This window comes from Elgaria multicarinata, chromosome 1, assembly GCF_023053635.1.
Source record: "Elgaria multicarinata webbii isolate HBS135686 ecotype San Diego chromosome 1, rElgMul1.1.pri, whole genome shotgun sequence".
Classification (NCBI taxonomy): domain Eukaryota; kingdom Metazoa; phylum Chordata; class Lepidosauria; order Squamata; family Anguidae; genus Elgaria; species Elgaria multicarinata.
This window is the reverse complement of record NC_086171.1, coordinates 27,699,857-27,722,130: the sequence shown is the minus strand read 5'-3', so window position 1 is coordinate 27,722,130 and position 22,274 is coordinate 27,699,857. Positions and strand designations below refer to the sequence as shown.

General features: G+C 40.3%; 1 protein-coding gene across 2 annotated transcripts in view; it reads left to right on the top strand.

The window, feature by feature from the left end:
• Positions 1–4,553: 4,553 nt before the first annotated feature.
• Positions 4,554–22,274, top strand: part of KIF5B (kinesin family member 5B) — a 46,327-nt gene continuing 28,606 nt past the window's right edge. For both annotated transcript variants that reach the window (XM_063125279.1, XM_063125288.1), the window contains exons 1-8: positions 4,554–4,945; positions 15,299–15,386; positions 16,107–16,180; positions 17,256–17,360; positions 18,338–18,386; positions 20,405–20,460; positions 20,547–20,634; positions 21,343–21,467. In XM_063125279.1, coding sequence (XP_062981349.1) covers positions 4,820–4,945; positions 15,299–15,386; positions 16,107–16,180; positions 17,256–17,360; positions 18,338–18,386; positions 20,405–20,460; positions 20,547–20,634; positions 21,343–21,467 — 711 coding nt within the window. In that variant the 5' untranslated portion in view covers positions 4,554–4,819. The remainder of the gene's footprint in view (positions 4,946–15,298; positions 15,387–16,106; positions 16,181–17,255; positions 17,361–18,337; positions 18,387–20,404; positions 20,461–20,546; positions 20,635–21,342; positions 21,468–22,274) is intronic.

Sequence of the window (22,274 nt, the reverse complement as noted above, 5' to 3'; positions counted from 1 at the left end):
GAGCTGCAGCATTCTGCACTAGCTCCAGCTTCCGGAGCAGCTTCAAGGGCAGCCCCACATAGAGCGCATTGCAGCAACCCAATCTTGAGGTTACCAATGCCTGTACCACCGTGGCCAAGCTATCCCTGTCCAGGAGAGGCCGTAGTTGGCGAACCAACTGAAGATGGTAAAAGGCACTCCGAGCCGTGGTGGCTACTTGAGCCTCCAACGACAGAAATGGGTCTAAGAGTACCCCCAAACTACGAACCTGTTCTTTCAGAGGCAGTGCAACCCCATCCAGAACAGGCAATGAGCCTGTCTCCCGGACTCGGGAACCACTCACCCACAGGGCTTCCATCTTGCCAGGATTCAGTCTCAGTTTATTGGCCCTCATCCAGCCCATTACTGAGTCTAGGCACTGGTCCAGGACCTGCACAGCCTCACCTGATTCAGTTGTCACAGGGAGATAGAGCTGCGTGTCATCAGCGTATTGATGGCATTTAGCTCCAAATCCCCTAATGACTGCTCCCAACAGCTTCATATAGATGTTAAATAACATTGGGGACAAGATGGTGCCCTGCGGCACTCCATAGCTCAATTGCCAAGAGGCCAAGGACTGGTCACCCAATGCTACTCTTTGAAAACGACCCTGTAGGTAGGACCGGAACCACTGTAAAACAGTGCCTCCGATGCCCATCCCACGGAGTCAATCCAGGAGGATACCATGGTTGATGGTATCAAAAGCCGCCGAGAGATCGAGCAGGATTAACAGGGTTGCATTCCCCCTGTCCCTCTCTCGATAAAGGTCATCCATCAGGGAGACCAAGGCTGATTCAGTCCCGTAACCAGATTGGAACCCAGACTGGAATGGATCTAGATAATCAGTATCCTCCAAGAGTGCCTGCAGTTGCTCCGCCACAACCCTCTCAAGTACCTTCCCTAAAAAAGGAGTGTTAGCAACTGGGCGGTAGTTGCCTAATACCATTGGGTCCAGGGTAGGCTTCTTCAGGATTGGTCGCACTGCTGCCTCCTTAAGGACAGCAGGGACCACCCCTTCCCGGAGAGAAGCATTTATCAGGCAGTAGTTTTCAAACTGTGATCAGGGGAATCTTGGAAGCTCTTTCTTGGAAGCATAGCAGGAGTGCCCTATAAGATGATTGATAATTAGTGATAGAACACAAGCTTCCCAGAAGACACCTTATCTGCTAATCTCCCTATGCAATATGCTAACGAGGAGGGCATTGACCTGGTTTGCACGACATGACAGCCCACCACGGCCTCATTTACCTGCAGGGGCTGTTGCATTGTGCACCTGCTAGCACCATATTTGCATGGCACCTCATGGGCTCCTAGCTTGCCATGTCATGCCAATCCAGGTGGAAAGGGGTAGTTACAGGAATAGACAACCCTCAAATAACTGTAAAACAAGCCATGGGTTATTTGAGGGTCTTACCCTCAAACAACCCCTGGCAGCCTTGATTCACACAACACAAGCCACTGCACAACAAGACAGCCCCTGCAGGTGAATTAAACAATGGTAATCTGTTGTGTCACAAGAACCAGGTCACTGAGTGTGCTCTAGGCATCCCCTCCTTCATGATTCAAGTATGCTTCACAACTGATGAGGCCAGAATCCTGTATGAAGTTAGTATACACTTTTGAACATTCCCCAGAATCCTGTGCAATGTTCAGGGGTTCCATGGCAGTCAGTCTTTCCTAAGGATAGAAAGTTTTTAAAAACTGTACTGCGGCATTCTATATAATGGCTTCAGATGCAATCCAGTGCATGTTTATACATGAATAAATCCTACAGCATCCCCTAGCCAGCAATGCTGCCTGGAAAATTCTGTGAATTGTAGAACTTTTTTCTACCTAAACATGCATAGGATAGCACCATTAGTTACTTTTACTGTTCAAAATAAATTTGCATGAATCTTGTGCATGGCAGCCTGAGTTCTTGTTTAAACATCCTATCATTTATTTATTTATTTATTTATTACATTTCTATACTGCCCAATAGCCGGAGCTCTCTGGGCGGTTCACAAAAATTAAACATTCAGAGTATAAAACAACAGTATAAAACCATATTATAAAATACAATATAAAAGCTCAACCAGCAGCAGTGCAAAATTACAAATTTAAAACACCAAGTTAAAATTTATTTATAGACTGTTAAAATGCTGGGAGAATAAAAAGGTCTTCACCTGGCATCTAAAAGCATATAATGTAGGTGCCAAGCGAACCTCCTTAGGGAGCTCATTCCACAGCCGGGGTGCCACAGCAGAGAAGGCCCTCCCCCTGGTAGCCACCTGCCTCACTTCCTTTGGCAGGGGCTGTGGAGAAGGACCCCTGAGGATGACCTTAGGGTCTGGGCAGGTACATACGGGAGGAGGCGTTCCTTCAGATAGCCTGGCCCCAAGCCGTTTAGGGCTTTAAATGTTAAAATGTAAGCCTATGTGGCAGGGTCTTGCTATTTACTGTTTTACTCTGTACAGCACCATGTACATTGATGGTGCTATACAAATAAATAATAATAATAATAATAATAATAATAATAATACCAGCACTTTGAATCGGGCCCGGACCTGGACTGGCAGCCAATGAAGCTGGAAGAGGACTGGCGTGATGTGGTCTCGTCGGCCAGTCCCTGTTAGTAACCGTGCTGCCCTGTTTTGTACCAGTTGAAGTTTCCAGACCGTTTTCAAAGGCAGCCCCACGTATAACGCATTGCAGTAATCCAAACGAGAGGTTATCAGAGCATGGATAACTGTAGCTAGGCTATCTCTGTCCAGATAAGGGCGCAGTTGGTATATCAGCCTAAGCTGATAAAAGGTGCTCTTTGCCACTGAGTTCACTTGTGCCTCAAGTGACAGTTCTGGATCCAAGAGCACCCCCAAACTATGGACCCGATCCTTTAGGGAGAGTGCAACCCCGTCCAGAACAGGGCAAACATCACCTTGCATCATTATTATTCAGACATTTTGGGTAGTATCCACTGGGTAGTTAGTGTATTTTAATAGCTGAGACTTAAAGCTCCATTTGATGAGCATTTTACTGCATGCTCGTGACTGGGCACTCAGATTGCTCACATGAAGTCGTCTGCCTCTCGTGCATCTTTCGCCCCTTCTGGCCTTCGTTGCGCCTCAAACCCCCCCCCCCCCCCAGAAAAAGTCTGGTTGCTGCTTTCTCCTACTGGACGGAATGGGCCTAATTAATTCCTGTTTTCAGGAAGCGAGGTCGGAGCGATGACAGAGAACGGACGTGAACCACGAATTTCAACCTAGATGTGATGGGGCTTATAAATTAGTCACAACTAATTTAGGTCCTCACTCATTTAAATGGGTCTACTTTATGTATGATTAAGATTGGATACTACCCAGCAAATCAATTTATGTTTTCTTCTGATTTTTAGGAGTCTGTAAATTTCATTCAAGGTGGGGCAAAGAAACAAGAACATAATTTAAAGCATGAAATGTGTTTCTTAAAAGTATCCTGTTTCTGAGCTTTCAGGGCATCTTTGGGACCATTTGTTTTCTTTTTATCGTGCATTACAAAATATGAGAATTAAATAATACTTTATGACAGCGTGGCACAGTGGATGGATTGTTTGATTTGGGCTGGATTGAACTGGGTTTTATTTTCAAGCCAGCCCTGAAGCTTCACTAGCTCGCTTTAGCAAGGCTCTTAGAATAAACTGTCTCGTAGTGTTGTTACAAGGGTAAAAAGGCGCTGCAGGGCTGGTGGTAGTGAAGGGCACCATGAGATCTTTGTTAAGTGACCATATGAAAAGGAGGACAGGGCTCCTGTATCTTTAACAGTTGTGAAGAACTAGTGACCAGATACAGAAGAGGGCAGGGCTCCTGCAGCTTTAACTGTTGCGATGAAGAAGGAATTTCACCAGGTGCGGCATGCATACAAATGACACATGCAGAATTATTATTATTATTAATTGCATTTATATCCTGCCTTTTTCCTCCAAGGAACCCAAGGCGACGTATATAATCCTCCTCTTTTTTCTGTACAACTGTTAAAAGATACAGCAGCCCTGTCCTCCTTTCCATATGGTCATCATATCTTTGTAAGAAAGTGCATGAAAATACAATAAATAATAAAGCGTTTTGCAGATATTAATGTATAAGAACGGTTGAGAAGTGCCATAACCAAGGGTTAACCACATGCTTTGCATGCTTAAGATCCCAGGTTTAATCTCTGGCATTCCCAGACCCGGCAGTGAAAAACTCGTTTTTGCACCTGGGGCTAAAACACCTTTGCCTCCCGGGCGTCCTCCGCTATATCGTCTGCGCCTGCGCAATACAGCAATCCCCTCTCTCGCTCTACCGCGTGCGCCTGCGCGCTACGATTCTTCTCGTCCCAAGCTGATGGGCGTTCACTTGCACTCCAGAGCCTCGTGCTGCAGGCTCGTTTTGCTTTGACAGCGAAAGGACCCAGGGCGGCTTTTGCGCCTGCGTACTGAGTCCTAGGTGGAGCGAGCCGCCGGCGTTCTCTGCAGTGGGTGACGTCACCCTTTCCCTGCCCTGCCGTTGGCTCCGCCCCCAGCCGGAGAAGGGGAGGGCCCGGATTCGCCGGCTGCAGGAGCCGCCATGGCTGCCATATTGGAAAGGAAGTGAGTGCAGGAGGCGGCAGTGGCGGCCTGGGCGGAGCAGCCCTTCCCCATTCTTAGTGCGGCGGGTCTCCTGACCCTGGTGGCCCGCAAGATCCTCCCGCAGCCAGGGGAGCGGTAATACGGAGGCGGGAGCGGGTGGTTGGTGACGCGGCGGTTTGGCCGGCCTGAACACCCGGGCGGCGGCGGCGGCGGCGGCGGCGGCGGCTTTGGCCTAAGATGGCGGACCCGGCGGAGTGCAACATCAAAGTGATGTGTCGCTTCAGGCCCCTCAACGATTCTGAGGTGATTCGAGGCGACAAATACATCGCCAAGTTCCAAGGCGAGGATACCGTGGTCATCGCGGTGAGTGGAGGCGAGAACGGAGGGGGAGGGTGGCCGGCCGGCCGGCCAGGAGGATTGGGAGCCCCTTGGGGGAGGTGGGCAGTGAGAAGGGGCGAAAGGCGTGGCGTGGCAACGGCTGTAGGGTCGAGTGGGTCGGTGGGTGGGGGGCGGCTGTTGTGAAATGCCTCGGGAGGTGTCAGAGGTGGGAGGAAATTGGCTGCTGACGGACAGCTGTTGCTGAGGCGCAAAGCAAAGCCTGAGGTAAGTGGGGCGTGTGAGAGCTGGTGGTGGGGTTGCTCGAGTGGGGTTGAGGGAGCAGAGGAGGGAAGGGCTTAAAAGGAGGGCGACCTCCAATGAGGACGGAGGAGCGTTTGAAAGGGTGGGCGCAGGCTGGCAGCTCTCTCCCCCCCCTCCCGCCGCCCCAAAAGAATTCGAGCCCTCTGTGGCAGACGAAGCAGCTGTAAAAGCTGTTGGTCATCATCTCTCTTTTGGGTATAGAGTATACGTACTGATCAGATTTTATACAGGAAAAATAACCTCGATGATGTCATACGCTTAGTTATTGAGTGGGGCGGTTTCAGCATTCATAAACCTCTAAACAAAACCATTTGAGTGGCTTTAGCACTGTCTACTGGCCTCTACTGATTGTGAAGAAAAACTAGATTGTAAATTTATGTTTATAGGTAGCATTTGTATGATGGTTTCCCAACCTGCCTGTCATACAAGGGAGGTGACACTTTTGTGCTAAGGTGTTTTTTTTTTAAAAAAAACTACAGCAATTAGGTAGCTGAAAGATGTTGAATAGTAAACGTGAAGAAGCAGTGTTCAGACCGTGAAACAGTATCTCACAAGTTGAGTTGACAAAACACTGCAAGCATAAAGCTTGAACTACATTAATAGTGACTATGGTAGTGTTACTATGAAATTAAGTACAGGTGGGGAAAGAATAGTAAAAAAAAAAAAAGCCGTTATAGGTAGCTTGTATGTTTAGCCTTGGAATATTAATTGAATTGAGAAATCGGAATACTACAAAAGTCATCTTAGTGACAGAGAGAAATGCTCAAGTTTATACATAGAAGACAAGCTTTCTGTTGTAGCTGAACCATTAGCTGGTGCTTAAATACTTTGGATAAAAGACACCCTTTTGCTAAAAGTCTGCTGGTCACAAAGAATAATAGGAGAGTATTTGTAATGAGTTATATTGGTAAAACTGATAGTGCCAGTTTGCCATCTTATTTAACAGTAGTTTTAGAACAAATACTGTTAGATTAATGTATAGCAGGTTTATTTTTGGTAAGCATTTCTTCTAGAAGACTACATTTCCTTAGCCCTCCCCCTTAAAAGCCAATGATCCTGATTTTAAAATGCCTATATTATTTTCAAGTGGATTTAAGTATGGAGATTCTTTATTTTAAAATCGGCTGTGATGAAACCTTTTTTTATGGCTTTTAAAGTCATCCTCTCTCAGATATCTGAAAAAAACAGTAGTTTGCAGTTCATACAAATTACTTGATGAAGTCTTGAACTGCAATATTAAAATTACATTGGGACATTAATGTTTTTGTTTATGTAGCTGAATTTATTTTAAGCTTGCTCTGAGAAATGGTCACTCTATATTCTTGATGAAAGAACAGACCAAGATATTAGTAATTGGGTCACTAAACAGTCAAATAGTGTATATAACAAGCCATTGTTGGCCTATTTGTCTCCTTTTACAGTCTAGTGTGACAATTTAGTTCAGATGCCTTTGCTATACAGTTAATTCTGCTTAATAGATTCCTCTTGTAAGAGGAGGTTGGCTACATGATAGTTGGAATTGTGGAGCATGCTAAACCCCTAAATTTTTGTTTTAGGTTGGCGCTGAGAAATAGTATAGGAGAATGATGTTGCTGGTTGCAATAAAATATCTGGCCAAATATTACAGTAGGAGGGATTTGGTATTGGCAGTGTTGGGCTTGACACTTGATTAAAATCCCAGCTCAGCTAAACGCATCCAGAATCTTCCTTGTCTGTTAGCATCTGTAAAAAAATGAATTATAGTAACCTTATCTTCTGTGGCTGCTGTGAATATGAACAATATAAAGGCTATAAACCATATGGCAGACTTCCAAAGGATTAACAATACATTCTGTCCTCCCCAAGCCTTGGGCAAGGAAGAGTAATTCCATGTGGGTCATGCTCAGTTGGGATTCATGATACAGCCCTCAGATGATGAGTGGTATGTTGTGTGGTGTTTGAAAAAGTTCCTTGGACGAAAGAGTGTTTGAGCCCCTATGAATTGGGATATGAATAGAGAATTTCTGGGGTGTGAATCAGTTAGATATTGTTGCAGTGCAAGATAACTCCACTGAGGCTTCTCTCTTGCTTTCCTTTATCTGAAATTTATTGAGCACTGCCAAATGTTTTACCTTCTTTGTGCAGACCCTCCTCAAATCTCTGTACTGGCTTTTCTATCTCATTCAACATACAACCTAACTTCTCTGACCTTAAGGTTTAAACTTCTCCATGATTTACACACCTCTGCCTTTCAGGTGTCTATATTCAGTGCACAAAGGGGGATTCAATTAGCACTGCCCACTGTGCAAATGACTATTCAGATTTTCTGATGAGAAGTGGAATTAAACCATTATGTTGATGTGTGCTGAATAAGTTAACTGAACCTGTTTTGGCCTAAATTGGAAATTCTTCAGGTGCAGTTGAACCTAAACTGGAACCAACCTCCTAAAATTAATGTTTTGACTCTGTGGTCTATCTACTCTGAGCCGTCTATAGGTCTCCTTTGTCCCCAGACTCCATTCATTTTTCTTTATTTTTTATATTTTTATACTGCCCAATATCCAAATGTCTCTGGGTGGTTCTCAACTATAAAATACAGCATAAGATATACTATAGAAGTTTAAAACTACAGCATAAAACAGAAGTAAAGACCAAAATAAAACCTAGAAGGAATGCAAAGATTTAAAATACAGTAACAGTTTTAAAACAACAGAAACTGAAAGACTAAAATGCCCAGGAAAATAAGGTATTCACCTGGTGCTGGATAGAGCACAACATAGGCACCAGGGTAGCGCCTCTGGAAAGTTCATTCCACAACCGGGTGCCACAACAGAAAAGACCCTGTACTTAGTAGGTCACTCACTTCACTTCTTTGGTGGGGGCTCCCGAAGATGGGAGGAGATGCTCCTCCAGGTAACCTAGCACTTTGAATTGGGCCCAGACATCATCATCATCATCATCTATTTCTTACCTGCCTCTCCACTTGGATCGAGGCGGGGAACAACAGTGAATATAAAACACTTTAAAAACTGATTAAAAACATAGCATACATGATTAAAACATCCTAAAAACATTCTAAAATTTCACTGGATAGGCCTGCCTGAATAGATCAGTCTTTATTGCTTTTTTAAATGGTGAAAGACTGTCAAGTTGACGAATCTCCCCCAGCAGGCCATTCCACAATCTGGGAGCAGCAGAAGAGAAGGTCCTCTGGGTAATACCCGTCAGCATAGTTTTGGTTGACTGAAGTAGATTCTTCCCAGAGGACCTGAGTGTGCGGGGTGGATTGTACGGGAGAAGGCGATCCCGCAGGTAGCCTGGACCCAAACCATGTAGGGCTTTAAAGGTAATAACCAACACGTTATACTTCACCCAGAAACGACTTGGCAGCCAGTGGAGAGATTTTAAAAATGGTGTAATGTGGTCACTCCTAGGTGTACCAGTGACCAGCCTGGCTGCCATATTTTGGACTAATTGAAGTTTCCGGACTGGGCAGCCAGTTCTGATGGTAAAGTAATGGCATAATATGATCACAGTGGCCAGTCCCTGTTAACAATCTTGCTGCCCTGTTTTGGACCAACTGAAGTCTTATGCCTGAAACTCCTCCCAGAATATCTTTGTGGTGCTCCATCTTCAGAACCTATGTCAAAAATCACTTCCTTTGTTAAGCCACTAATTTGCTTTTTAGTTCTAATGGAGACACAACTTGTGTTGGCCACATGTTGTTTTAGAGAGCAGCTGCTTTTTAAAGCTTCTATGAACTTGGCCAGATGGCATAATCAAAGCAATATAAATGCCTGTTTTGGATAGAGGTTACAGAAATAATTTGAGCTGTTATTTGAACTGCAAAAATGAAAGTCAGAATATCCTGCTCTCTCTTCAAGACACAGTAAAATCTCCATGAGCAAATAAGGAAGCCCTCAAACTAGATTTCTGTGAAAATGTTATCTGAGAAAGCTGTCTTTATATGGAGATCAGAAAAGTTCAAAATGTAATACATTTTATCCTGCTATTAAATTAAAGCTTATCACGAATTGTTATATAAATAAGTACATCATGGATACAAAATATAATGGATCCAATAAAATATGCATTTTATCGTTTATATATATTTTATCGTTTATTGTTGTTCACTGCCTCGATCAAAATGGAGAGGTGGGCAAGAAATAATAATAATAATAATAATAATAATAATAATAATAGCAGCAACTTAACTGTAGCAGCAGAAAAACCAGTCAGTTGAGGGTTAAAAGTTCTTAAAAGGCCAAGGGATTTTTTTAAAAAAATATTTGTCTGGAGCTGCAAAGATGACATCAGAAGTGTCAGGTTAGTCTTCAGAAGAATATTCCACAAATGGGGCACCATCAGTGAAAAAAACTGTCTTCCAATTTGCCAGCTACCACACCTTATATATTTAGGGTACCTTTCCCAACCTGGGTTCCTCCAGATGTTGTTGACTATTAACATCTGGGGGGGGGGACAGACTGAGGTATACTAGAGCTCCAGGAAAAGATCCTAAGACCTTAAAAAAGGGTCTTTAGTTGTGCCTGGTAAAGGAGCAGGAGTCAGTTAAAGAACCAGTAAGAGGTAGCACACCAAAAACCATATTAAGGTTTGGCAACCAGCTCAGCCACCCATGCAGAATTTAAGCATTTAATCTAATGGTTGAGTTTGAAAAGTGTCTGTTATTTCAGTCTTGTTAAATAGCTATTTATGGTAGCATTTTGTGGCCACAATGCACCATTATATGCCAGTGGTGATACCCGTGTGTGAAATGTTACTTAGAGATAATAATTAAAAAGGGGGGAAGCTTTGTAGTTCAATCGGCTGTCTAGATGTGACCACCTATCTTTTAGCTACTCACAGCTGAGTTTGTGCAGTCCAGGCCTGTTTGCCACAAAGGATGAGTGTGCCACATTGTGTAGTCTGAAATTACTATCTCATCAATAGTTAGAAATAGGGAAGCATGTAGGGAACAGAGTGACAAGGTCTGCAAGACAGATACTTATTTTTAGTTTTATACTGAAAAGTTCGGAGAAACCTCTGTTATTTATTTATTTATTTATTTATTTAAAACATTTATATCCCGCCCTATACCATTAAGATCTCAGAGCGGCGTACAGATAAGAACATACAGTATAAAACAATAAATATGCACAGTTAAAAACAAATTAAACCATGATCCAGTTATGTACTTTTGGACACCACAGGAGGTACTGGTACTACTAACAAGTGATTTTTCTTCCTTCTGAGTCTCACTGCTTATAGTCTTTTTATTCTACTTTTCTGTTCCACTTTTTGTCATTTGGTCTGGCTTGCTTCCCACCTTGTCACATCTTTATGTCCTTTTCTTTTGGCTCAATCTTATTGTCAGTTCTGCATCCACAGAACTTGCTCTCAAAAAGTGAGTAGGCTGTAGTGACTAGTTACTGGGGGAGGGAGATAGGAATGGAAAGAAAATAAGCTTCTGCTCTTGATAGGAGCAGAGCAGGTGGGAGATCTGATAAACAATATACCTGCTGTTGAACCTAAATGTATTCACTGAGCAATGCTAGCCAGGCACTTGGAATATAGGCTGCCTATTATTGGCAAGCAGCCTAGTGGCTTATTGCATGTCTGTGCGTCTCTAGTATACTTTTATGCGTCTATGCAAAACTTGGAACACCGCACCTTGCAAATCTATTTTGCCATATTTTTTTCATACCAAGAAGATGCCACGCAAGCAGACATGTGTTTCTGCAACTTAAGCATTTTGTGAATAATTTTCACACTTGTTCTAAGAAACAAGCAACAGAATTTTTGTTGGACCTGTCTCAATAGTGAGAGATAATTTCAGATCTCAGTGGTCTTAAGATGATGAATAAAATTATTTAAGATAGGTTTTATGAACTTGGAAGATTTTGGGACATAAAACATGGAGTATAGTAGAAACCCATTGGAGCTTAGTTTGGATAATATTCAGGGTAACTGTTCGTTCTTGGTGGCACCTTCCTTGTGAATACTTACTAGACAATATGAATTCAAAGTACATTTTAAGTAGGTTTTGAGCAAATTCCAAGAACCTGAATTTAAATAGGGCTTTTGGTCACATGTTTCAGCCTCACTTGTTCTTATAAATTATTCTATGGCACTTTATTTACAAACTTTTGGCCATATTTTGTTTTCAGATCACCTGTGTGATTAGTGAGAGTAAGGTGATTTAAACGGTCTGTTCATTCCTGGACAGTACTGATCAAGCTCATTTGAAATGCCTTGTAAGGACAGATTGTGAATTGGTACAGATGATGGTGGGGAATCTCTTTGATATATTTTGAAGCATATAGTGCAATACTATCTATATTCAGAAGCAAGTTCTATTGAATTCAGTAGAAGTGGGTATAGGATTGCAGCTTAGTGTGTTAATACAGTCTGGATGTATAGCTTTGTATGGTTGGAAGCAGGGATCTGGGGCTTTTCAGTGTGTTTACATTGGGGTAGGAAAACATGTTTTTTTTCCTCCTTGTATTGTGTTTATGTGCAACTGTATGTTGAATCATACATTAAAATAATACAGCTTACTATAAGGAACATACCCATCTTTTAAGAAAATTCAGTTGTGCAAATTATCTACAATAGCCGTTAACTGTGATAAAATAGAATCAAATAAGCGTACACAAAAAACTCAGAACTTGCCACCATGTGAGAGGTCATTTGTTCATGAATGAATACTCATTGTGAAAGGAGTTATTTTCAACTCCTAATATTTCAATGCAAATAAATAAATAAAAGACCCCACATATATCTTTCTGTTAACTTACCTTTAGACTTGTCTAAAGTTTGGTGCAAAGATGTTCTTGTTTACATAGCTGCTAGAAGTCCACAGATTTTGGATTACCTTGGTACAAATCCAGTATTTTAGTGCCTCTCCTCTATGTTTGATGGCAGAATCAGTGATTCATGCGACTTCTGAATGTTTCCAAGGCCTGGTGGTGAGACTGATTCTTCCTGTGTGTTCAATGCAATACATGAAGAGCTTCAGGGAGAGAAGGGCCCCTCATGCTGATTAAACAGGGTCATAAATATTTATTTCATTTATTACATTTATATACCGGCCCATAGCTGAAGCTCTCTGGATGGTTTACAAAGATTAAAAGACTGAACATTAAAAAACAATATATAAAATTTAAAATCATAAAAGCAGCTAACATTTAAAACCATTTTAGAACACTCAGCCAGACCAAAGCTAGTTCTGGAGTCAGTTAAACTCAACATATGCTGATAAATGCTTGGGAGAAAAGAAAAGTCTTGACCTGGCACCGAGAAGATAACTGTTGGCGCCAGGCTGGCCTCATCGGGGAGATTGTTCCATAATTGGGGGAGGGGCACCACAGAAAATGCCCTCTCCCCTGTTGTTGTCCTCTAAGCTTCATTGTAGTAGGCACCCGGAGGGGGAGCTTAGATGTTGAGCGTAGTGAACGGGAAGAGGCGTTACATCAGGTATTGTGGTCCCACACTTTGTAAGGCTTTATAGGTTAAAACCAGCTCCTTGAATCAGGCTTGGAAATGTACAGACAGCCAGTGCAAGTGGGCCAGAGTCGGTCTTATATGTTCGAACCTTCTGGCTGTTTCTGGTCATCTGGTGACCAGATATGTAGACCCCCCCCCAATAGCCATATTTGGCATTGATAAGGTTTATAGTTCCTGTAGAAGGTGGAGCAAACCAGATTCAAAAGCTTAACTTGTGTATGTGGTTGGATTTGGGAGCCAACCACATATGGTGTGATGGTGACACTTTATACAGTAGTTAGATAATGAGTCTGCAAGTATGCTTCCAGTTGTTAGTTTTCTTCAGCAATTGTGAATGTTTGCAGGTGACCAGCCCACAGTCAGCAAGCTAGATACTAGCTGTGCCAATTACCATGTTGATTGCTGCTAATCCAAGCATGCTAGCAACATTTTGTATATGCCCGTAGAGAAATAGCAACCATTGTGAAAAGCTGAGATTGGTAGGTGCAAACTCTCATATTAAGTGCATACTCAAAGAGAGTTTTTTTGGGTTGCTTCTAGATTTGTGGCTCCTGTTGCTGAGCAAGCTGTTCTCATACTTTTTCAGGATGCTTCCAGGTTAAACCAAGATAAAGCTGATGTTTTGTTCTAAGCTAGAAACTTCACTGAGGTTTAATTATCACAATTAACGGCTGTTGTAGATAATTTGCACAATACATTTCAATTTATTTAACCAGTTTAAAAGAATAGTTTGAATATGTTGTGAAATTGAAATACATATTGTCTGTGATTGGGTGTAGTATAGTTACCTAATGATTATTTATAGCAAACTTTGCATTAGACTGTGAGATACAAGGCTTAGGGAAAGGTTAATAGAAAGAGAATTACCAGTTGTTTAGGGCTTCTAGTACTTACCCAGCATATAACAGAATGATGCTCTTTCTCTTCAGTATTGAGACCTAGCTTTCATTTGCACATCTCCAAATCTTGCTTCATTACTTCTGAAGTTTCTACTTCAAACAAAAGAAACTGAAAACGTGGTCATTTGGAAACTTGTAAAGATCAAAAACAGACTAATACAGCTACCTTTACTAACAATGTATATGAAGACAAACTTGATCTTAAAGAAAAGATGGCGTTACAAATTTCAAGATCTGTAACATGCTACATTCATTGTCTTCAGGATTAACGCTATCTGCTGCAATTAGCTATTGTATCAGTGGATATTATAGGTAATACAAAATAGTTAAATATCTAGCTTATTGTTATGTAAGTAGCATAACTTTGGGTTGAAAGGGTTTATCTGACTTCACTGTAGACCCTTTGTGATAATAATTCGTAGTAAAGTTTATCTTAACCGGAAAACACTTTGAACCAAAGCAGCAGTTTATAGCTATTATTATTATTATTATTATTATTTATTTATTTATATAGCACCATCAATGTACATGGTGTTGTACAGATTACACAGTAAATAGCAAGACCCTGCCGCATAGGCTTACAATCTATTGCCTTTGTCGTTTGCTTAAATTGGAATAATACAGTCTGTTGAAGTATACCTCTCCTGTGACAATTTTAAGAATGTGGGACATGTTCTTTTTTAACCCGTTTTAGTTCAGTCCCTTCCCCCATGTGCGGACCCTACCCTACGGTTTAACTGCGGGTTGTTAACCATGAACAACCCAGAGTCCACAGCCCAACAACAAATTATGGTTCTCTTCTTTGGTTGTTTGTGGTTAACAACCCATAGTTAAACCATACCGCAGAGTTCGCACATAATGACAACCCATGATGCAACAATAATTCGCTATTAATCAACAACCCATGCTCAACCCATACTCTGCATTGCCATTACGTGTGAACCAACCATTAACTTGGCTGGATTGTGCCCTTAAGTCTGTTTATGTTGAAATGATACCCTTGTCAGCATACTGCTTTCCTTCTTAAAAAGGGTTCCTACTTCAGTTAAAGAATCTGTTCTTGAATTAATTTTCAAGTAGTTCTCAGACAGTACAAAATGTTTAGCATGGGATACGTTTTCAGCCTTTTAATAGAAGTACCAATTTCAATGTTTCAACAAGAGGGTTTTCAAGGAATTACAAAGTAAAGCTGTTATTTCACTCCAGTTGTGATTTTTACCTGCTGCTTCTATGACTTCTACCTCTAGGTTTTATGGTATGTCAGATAAGACTGCTCATCTTCTAAAATTATAATGACCAATATTGTTTAGTTTTAGCTTGCCTTGAGCATGCCTGAGTGTGAGTTGTTCAAAGTGAAGCAGGTCTAGTGACCAGAGTTCAAGAAAGCCTTGCTGTGGTCTGATACTATTCAAAGGAACTGGATATTGTATATTCTATACTCTAGGAAAACAAGATCCTTTGGTTGAGCATTGGGCAAAAACCATCTTGGATGTCATGCTCTTCGATGTGATAAGTCATGAGTGGCATATTGGTCTTCAGCCTTGAAAGGAAATTGGTTTCAATAATAACATAAAATCTACAGTTTGAAAGAAAGTATATTGTACACTGAAACTCTCATTTTTCAATGTACAATATAATTCTGGTCTAATTTATAACTTTGGTTTTTATAGTCACCTTTAATATCTTTTTTCAGTCGAAGCCTTATGCATTTGACCGTGTGTTCCAGTCGCTGACATCACAGGAGCAAGTATATAATGATTGTGCAAAAAAGATTGTCAAAGGTAAGAGGAGATTCCTTATTATATATAGCAATAAAAGGCATGAGTCACAAATGGAGCTTTGTGGGCATAATGCTTCATCCATTTTGTCCTTCCATCTATGTTTTTGAGATACTAATTGTAATGAGGGCAGGAAGCTATTAGTATAGTTGATACATGACTGTTTCTTAAAACTCTGACATTTCAGACTCAATTTTTTCAGTCTATTCTGTGATTTTAATGATTGTTCTGAGACTCTTGTGAACATGTTGTGGGAAATGGGTTTTCTATTCCTGTGTTGTTTGAAAGTATGTGCTTGCCTAAGCCCAAGTTGTAGGGCTAGCCAGCCATGCTTTGATGATCTGCTAATGTAACTTGGATATTGGCAACAAATATATGGACAATACCTTTTATAGATTAGACTCCACATTTGCAGAAATTGTTTTGCCAGGAAGTGTATAGCAGGCATAAATTCAAACCTTTTAACTTGTGTACAACCTTGTCTAGAGTTGTGGGTAGGGGAACAGTCCACGTCCAATCCTATGCCCTTCTTTCCTCGCTTCCTTCCAAAGTTGTCCTCAAGCACTAGATACAGAGTTCCTTTATAGCATGCAGTAAGTATACTAAATTCTTTTTTCAAAAGGATGTCAACATCTTTCTAGAAAACAACATCCGTTTCAAGGTAGGGTGCTTCATATGAGGCAGTTGTGGAATATATAACTAGTGTACATTTTTTCACCCTAGATGTGCTTGAGGGATACAATGGTACGATATTTGCTTATGGACAAACATCATCTGGGAAGACCCACACTATGGAGGTAGGATGCTTACTTGGAACATGCTTCTCTATACACATCAGAAACCTATTTCTGCTTTCAGGGAATAAAGCTTATAGGTGTAGGAACAAAATGGAGGCAAGTTAACAAGGTGTGGAATGGAAATGTCAGCTTTGAATTAAAAATCTTTTCTCATTATGGCTAGGGATTAACATTACTCCTTTCTTCCTTTGTAAATGTTAATAAAGTTGATAGCTTCCGAGAGCTCATTGCATATTCATGACCTGTGCTGTAGTGAACTTGGTCAGTTCAGTTCTGTTATATGATGCATAGTATATTGCATGAGATCCAAAGGAACCTAATACACAAGAAAGTGTTTGTATGTGTTCTTATGTGCTGTCAATTTCCCTTGCAAACTGCAGTAGTTTTCCATACTGACTCCTACTCCACAGGCCCCCTTGACCTTGGGGTTGTGGGCCTGAACTATTTATTTAAAAGTATTTAAAACTACTATAGAAAACAACGGAGGAGTGGAGTTATCCTGTACAGAGCTCTACTCATGGCCAATGTACTTTTCTGTTGTTACTTAGAACTATTTCCTTTGTGTCGTTTCATTGTTCATGGTTAACCATTTTTGTTTTAGAAATAATCTTTAATGTTTTGGCTTTTGAGAAATCTATTTGGACTTTCAGCACTGTTGTGGGTGGAGAATGATTTAGGCACTCTTCTGGTCAACGCATATACATGAAGGTGTTCAATATGCTAAAGTTATCTTTACACATTGGACTGTTAAGTCATTACTTTCTAATAGATGGTACAGTCTACCCAAAATTAAATTCTTGCAGGGTATTATCCTATGTTCTCTTGGTTATAAGCATAACTTAACTCTTGGATCTTACTCAACATCCATAGGACAGGGTAGCATATCCCATTAATTTCAATCGGAGAATTAAAAAGGTGTTTTTAACCGGTAGAACAGTTTATTAGATTTGTCTGGAACATACACATGAGTTATGGCTATAAATTAGCTGTAATATGTTTCTCATTAATGTCCTAAAATGTCTGGGATACGCAGTCTTTGCCTGAATCACAGTTTTTTTTCTTTTTTTAAATCAAGGGGAAACTACATGATCCAGATGGAATGGGTATCATTCCCAGGATAGTCCAAGATATTTTTAATTATATTTATTCCATGGATGAAAATTTGGAGTTTCATATTAAGGTATTTTTTCTTTTTTAAAGACAGTTCATCAGGATTGAAAGTACTCGGGATGAATAACTCCCATTTGATATAGAAGTCCCATGACTGTGTAGATGGGAAGCATGATTCTCTCACAAATGAAAGTTTATTTAATTACTGAAAAAGTTTATCCTAAAGTGTTATGAACTATCCCATATAAAAGAATTTGTCTAATCAGAATGAATAGCAGAACCAAATCCTGTGTTGTGTAGGAGATTACATGTCAGTGCTTCCTAAGTTCTTTTTTTTCAAAGCCTAGCTCTTAAATTAAACTTTGTAGACTTTTAGAAGAGCCTTCAGAGTATATTATCGAGGCAGATAGCCTTGTTATCAATAGATGAGTTACAAATAATCAGTGGTTAATTGTGGCATTACAAGAGATGATTACCACAGATGTTTCAGTAATATTGGTACTCATTCCTGCAGACTTTTGTAGGATTCATGTATGTATGTATATGAACGCTTCAAAGTTCTAAGTGCCACAGCGAAGCTGTTCTAGAGATCTGTATATAGACGCATGACTAGACATGTATTTTATGATGTGAATATTACTCAAGGGTTCATTGTGTGTCCTTTTTTGCTGCATGGATATCCATGTTTGACATAACTCTGCCAGCTGTAAGGCACTAGAAACGTAACTATACTTTGTTCTGAACTCAGAATGTAACTATCCTTTAAAGTTGATAGCTCAGTTCTTATTCTCCCAAATCTATTTTTTTATTTCCTTCCCAGTTTGCTTTTAACCTCTCTAAATAGTTTAAGTTTACAGTTTTTAAATTTTACTGTATTTGTCCTCAGCTTTCAAACCATAATGGTTCTCAGAGTGCCTTACAATAAAATTAGACTTGTAGATGGATCATATTGCCATCACAATGATAGATACAAAATATCTGTTGCTGTTGACTTGGCATATCTGTACTGGGTTTACTGACTTTTCTCAACATTTTATATTCTTTCAGGTGTCGTATTTTGAAATTTACCTGGATAAAATAAGGGACCTTTTGGATGGTGGGTACTTTTTTCTTTTTTTTAAAGAAGGGAATATTAGCTGCTTGTGTAGTCAATAATGTATAATACAACTTGATGATTTTGTATCCCTCTTGTAACCTTAATGTTAGTAAGTGGGGTAGGGGAGAATCAGTTGGATATGCAGGTAAAACAGAATAGATGAGAGCCAGTGTGGCACAGTGGTTAGAGTGTTGGACTGGGAGTCGGGAGATCTGGGTTCTAGTCCCCATTCAGCAACGAAACCTCATTGGGTGACTCTCAGTCCAACCTACCTCACAGGGTTGTTGTGAGGATAAAATGGAGAGGATGATGATTATGGGCTCCTTAGAGGAAAAAAGGCGGATATAAATGCAATAAATAAATAAAGTATGCATGAGCACATGTTTTGCTGATAATGTTAATTCAAGAATTCAAGAGTGAAGGACAAATGAAGAAGAGAAAATGATGTAATGGGAAAGTATACAGAAAAGTAGGTTTGAGGGCAGATTTAAACATGAAAGGAAACTGAAGAAAGGTTAAGAACAGAACATGTCAGAGGAACTAATTTCATGTAAATACTCAATGAAGGACCCATACAACTTACTGATGCAACTCCTTCGCAAGACATTCTTGGAAGTTTAATATTATTTTATAAATACTCGGAGCTTCATATGTATTGGCAGAAATCCTCACAGCAACCCTGTAAGGTGGGCCAGAGTTATGCTTGTGATTTTATGTCTGGTTTAAAAGGTAGACAATAGTTCACCATTTTAGAAAGGACTATTAGACATTGCTCAGTGAATGCAGCTGCTGGAGTTGTAAGTATAGATGATATACATTAAATACCCTGCATATTCATTCTGTCAGAGTCTGATGGATTGTTTTGACATTGCATTTGCACACATCTGTGCAAAAACATCTTAACTTCTCATATGTGCCAGTGGGTCTATATTTGGTGTGACTAATCATGAAAGGGGTGTTGTAATGGAAAGCTCACTGAAAATGTCAGCTCAATGTAATGGAGTGAAAGGCAAATTCAATGTTGGAATGATAAGAAAGGGGGATCAAGTGCAGTTAGCAAATACCATAATGCTACCTTGTAAATCTTTGGTGCAAGCACATTTTGCATTGTATCAACACTTCGGCCTTCTTCACACAAGACCCTTGGCTCACTGTGGCTTGTTTAAACCCTGATCAACCACAATGCGTGTTGGGCACTATTTTGTATATGCAACCTCTGATGCTTTTTAGTAGGGTTATGCAAGGGTCTTTTGACCCTCAAATAACCCACAGTGGCAAGGTTCACACAATATGGCAATACTCCGATCTCCCTGATTGGGATTGCATATTGAAAATGGTGTGGTTCATAGAGTTAACCTATGGTGACTTCTGTGTGTTGTGCGAACTGGGTCATCTTGTCATTTCATGCCAATAAGAATATTGTGTTTGGGGGGTGGAGTACAGAATCTAAAACTCATTGCAGTGGAGCATTTTTCCTACAAGGAAAGGCCAACACATCCAAGGTTTAGCAAAAGGGGAAACCAAGTGAAAAGATAAAAGTATATATAAAACTGAAAGCTGAGGAGAGGCAATGGGAAATGTTACCTTGAATAAGGTTAGAACTTGTCATCAAATCCAATTGATTGGCAGTAAGTTAATTAGTGATAAAAATCATAAGTAGTAATATAGTAATAAAGTGACTCATAATTACCTCATGGAATTATTGCCACATGTTAAGGTGATGTCCACTAAGCTAGTTTTAAAACAGGACTAGACAAATTCAAATTCATGAAGCATAGTTCTATCAACAGCTTTTAGTTAGGATAGATAACTAAAACCTCCAGGTTATGAAGAATTATATCTTGAGGGGATAACCATCATGTCACACTCTTTGTGAACTTTCCAGAGACATTTTAACTTAACATGGTTAGAACAGAATGCTGAAATAGCAAAGTGGTAGCTCTCTGACAAGAGGATAATTATCCAGGCGGTAGCTGTCTGATAAGAGGATAACTAGTTTAATGCCTTTTCTCTTTCAGTCTCAAAGACCAATCTTTCTGTTCATGAGGACAAAAACAGAGTTCCTTATGTGAAGGTGTGTATAAGGATTGAGCAAGTTTCTCAGCCTTCTTTAGATTCCTTGTTCTAATGGTTAATTACATTATATTTGTATTTTCAAAGGGCTGCACTGAACGTTTTGTATGTAGTCCAGATGAAGTTATGGATACTATAGATGAAGGAAAATCTAATAGACATGTAGCAGTTACAAGTAAGTGGTTAATTTTGCAAGTTTTTTTAAAAATAAAGGAATGTATGTTACCATCCTGACAAATTACCAATTTCTGTTCTGTACAAACAATATAAATAACTAAGTTTTCAATGTTGTATTGAAATAGCGACGTTTTCCCCATTTGGGGAATGAGCAAATTCTTCAGCTCGCGATGTGGGGATAGAGGTGCATATAGTCACAACCCAGCCTCCATAGTGTATAGGGAAGAGTCTGAAGTCCCTAGATTGAGGAACCTGGTAGAGAATTTCCTCTTACTTTCCACTTGGAGGGTCCCTGCACCTTGCAAATTAAACATGGTACCTAGAGGGAGATGTGAGGGGCTTATAGAAAATGCTGGTGGTGCCGGCAGCCAGCTAGTTGGCCATCTCTGTGCAAGAAGTTGTCACTAGCTTAGTTTTCTTAATAGAATATCTCTTCTATCATCACTACTTGAAGGTCCATGGTCTCTAGTTAGCAGAGGAATTGCTTTTATGAGTCTTGAGTAACTTTAATGAATTGGTCAGGCCTATGCCTCTCCGTTTGACTAAATCGCAAGAACATATGTAATTTTTCTGTAGATTCATTATGTAGCCCAGATGAAGTTATGGATACTATAGATGAAGGAAAATCTAAAAGGCATACTGAAACAACAGTGAGATTTGTTGCCACAATGTTTATTGATACAAGTCCAAAAATTTTCTCTTTCAGACATGAATGAACATAGCTCTCGAAGTCATAGCATCTTTCTTATTAATGTAAAGCAAGAAAACACTCAAACAGAGCAAAAATTGAGTGGAAAGCTTTACCTCGTAGATTTGGCAGGTAGCGAAAAGGTAATGATTTTATATTTTTAAAGCTGATTGAGTAGAGGGTGTAATTGAACTAAACCTTATTCATAATTTCAATATTGGATCTTAGGAGTCATAGTTTCCTACTCCCTATTTCTGGAGTACACCAGTGGAAGGTGGATATATTGTATACATCTGGGGTCCCCAACTTGATGCTTGTGGACACCTCCCTTGGCTTGCACCAGGTGCCCTGATCCTCAGGTGTTTTGTTGTTGATTTTTAAAATATTTCTTTAACTGGGAAGCTGGCATGCAGCAAAGCAAAGCACCAGCCTCCGGTGCCATATTTATTTCTAGAGGCATTCTTAGAAATGGCACATGATTGCAGCCCAGTTCTTCATTTTGAAGCATGCCTAGCTACCCAGAAAAAGATAAAGGTAAGTTTGGGTTTGGGTGTGTGTGTCTTCCCTTTGTGTTTTGTGTTTGTGTTTTGACTAGTGGTGGTGTGGCTACCTATGAAGTGTAATATTTATATACAACGGGTAGGCAGTGTGGTGTTGTACAGATTTTTTGGACTACAACTTTCATTATCACTGACCATTGGCTATGCTGGCTGGGGCTGATGGGAGTTTAGTCCACATCTGGAGGGCGCAAGGTTGCCTACCTTTGGCTTAGTGTAAGCTGGCCAGATATGTGAGATCCATGTCAACTTGTGGAAGCCTAGAAAATTCTTAAGCAGTATGATTCAAGCAGCTTTAAGAGTTTCTCCTAAAACAAGGAAGTATTTCATGAAAGCAGTATGATTTTGGTTTGTCCTTAATGGACATAAAATTCCAAGGATCTGTTCCATGTG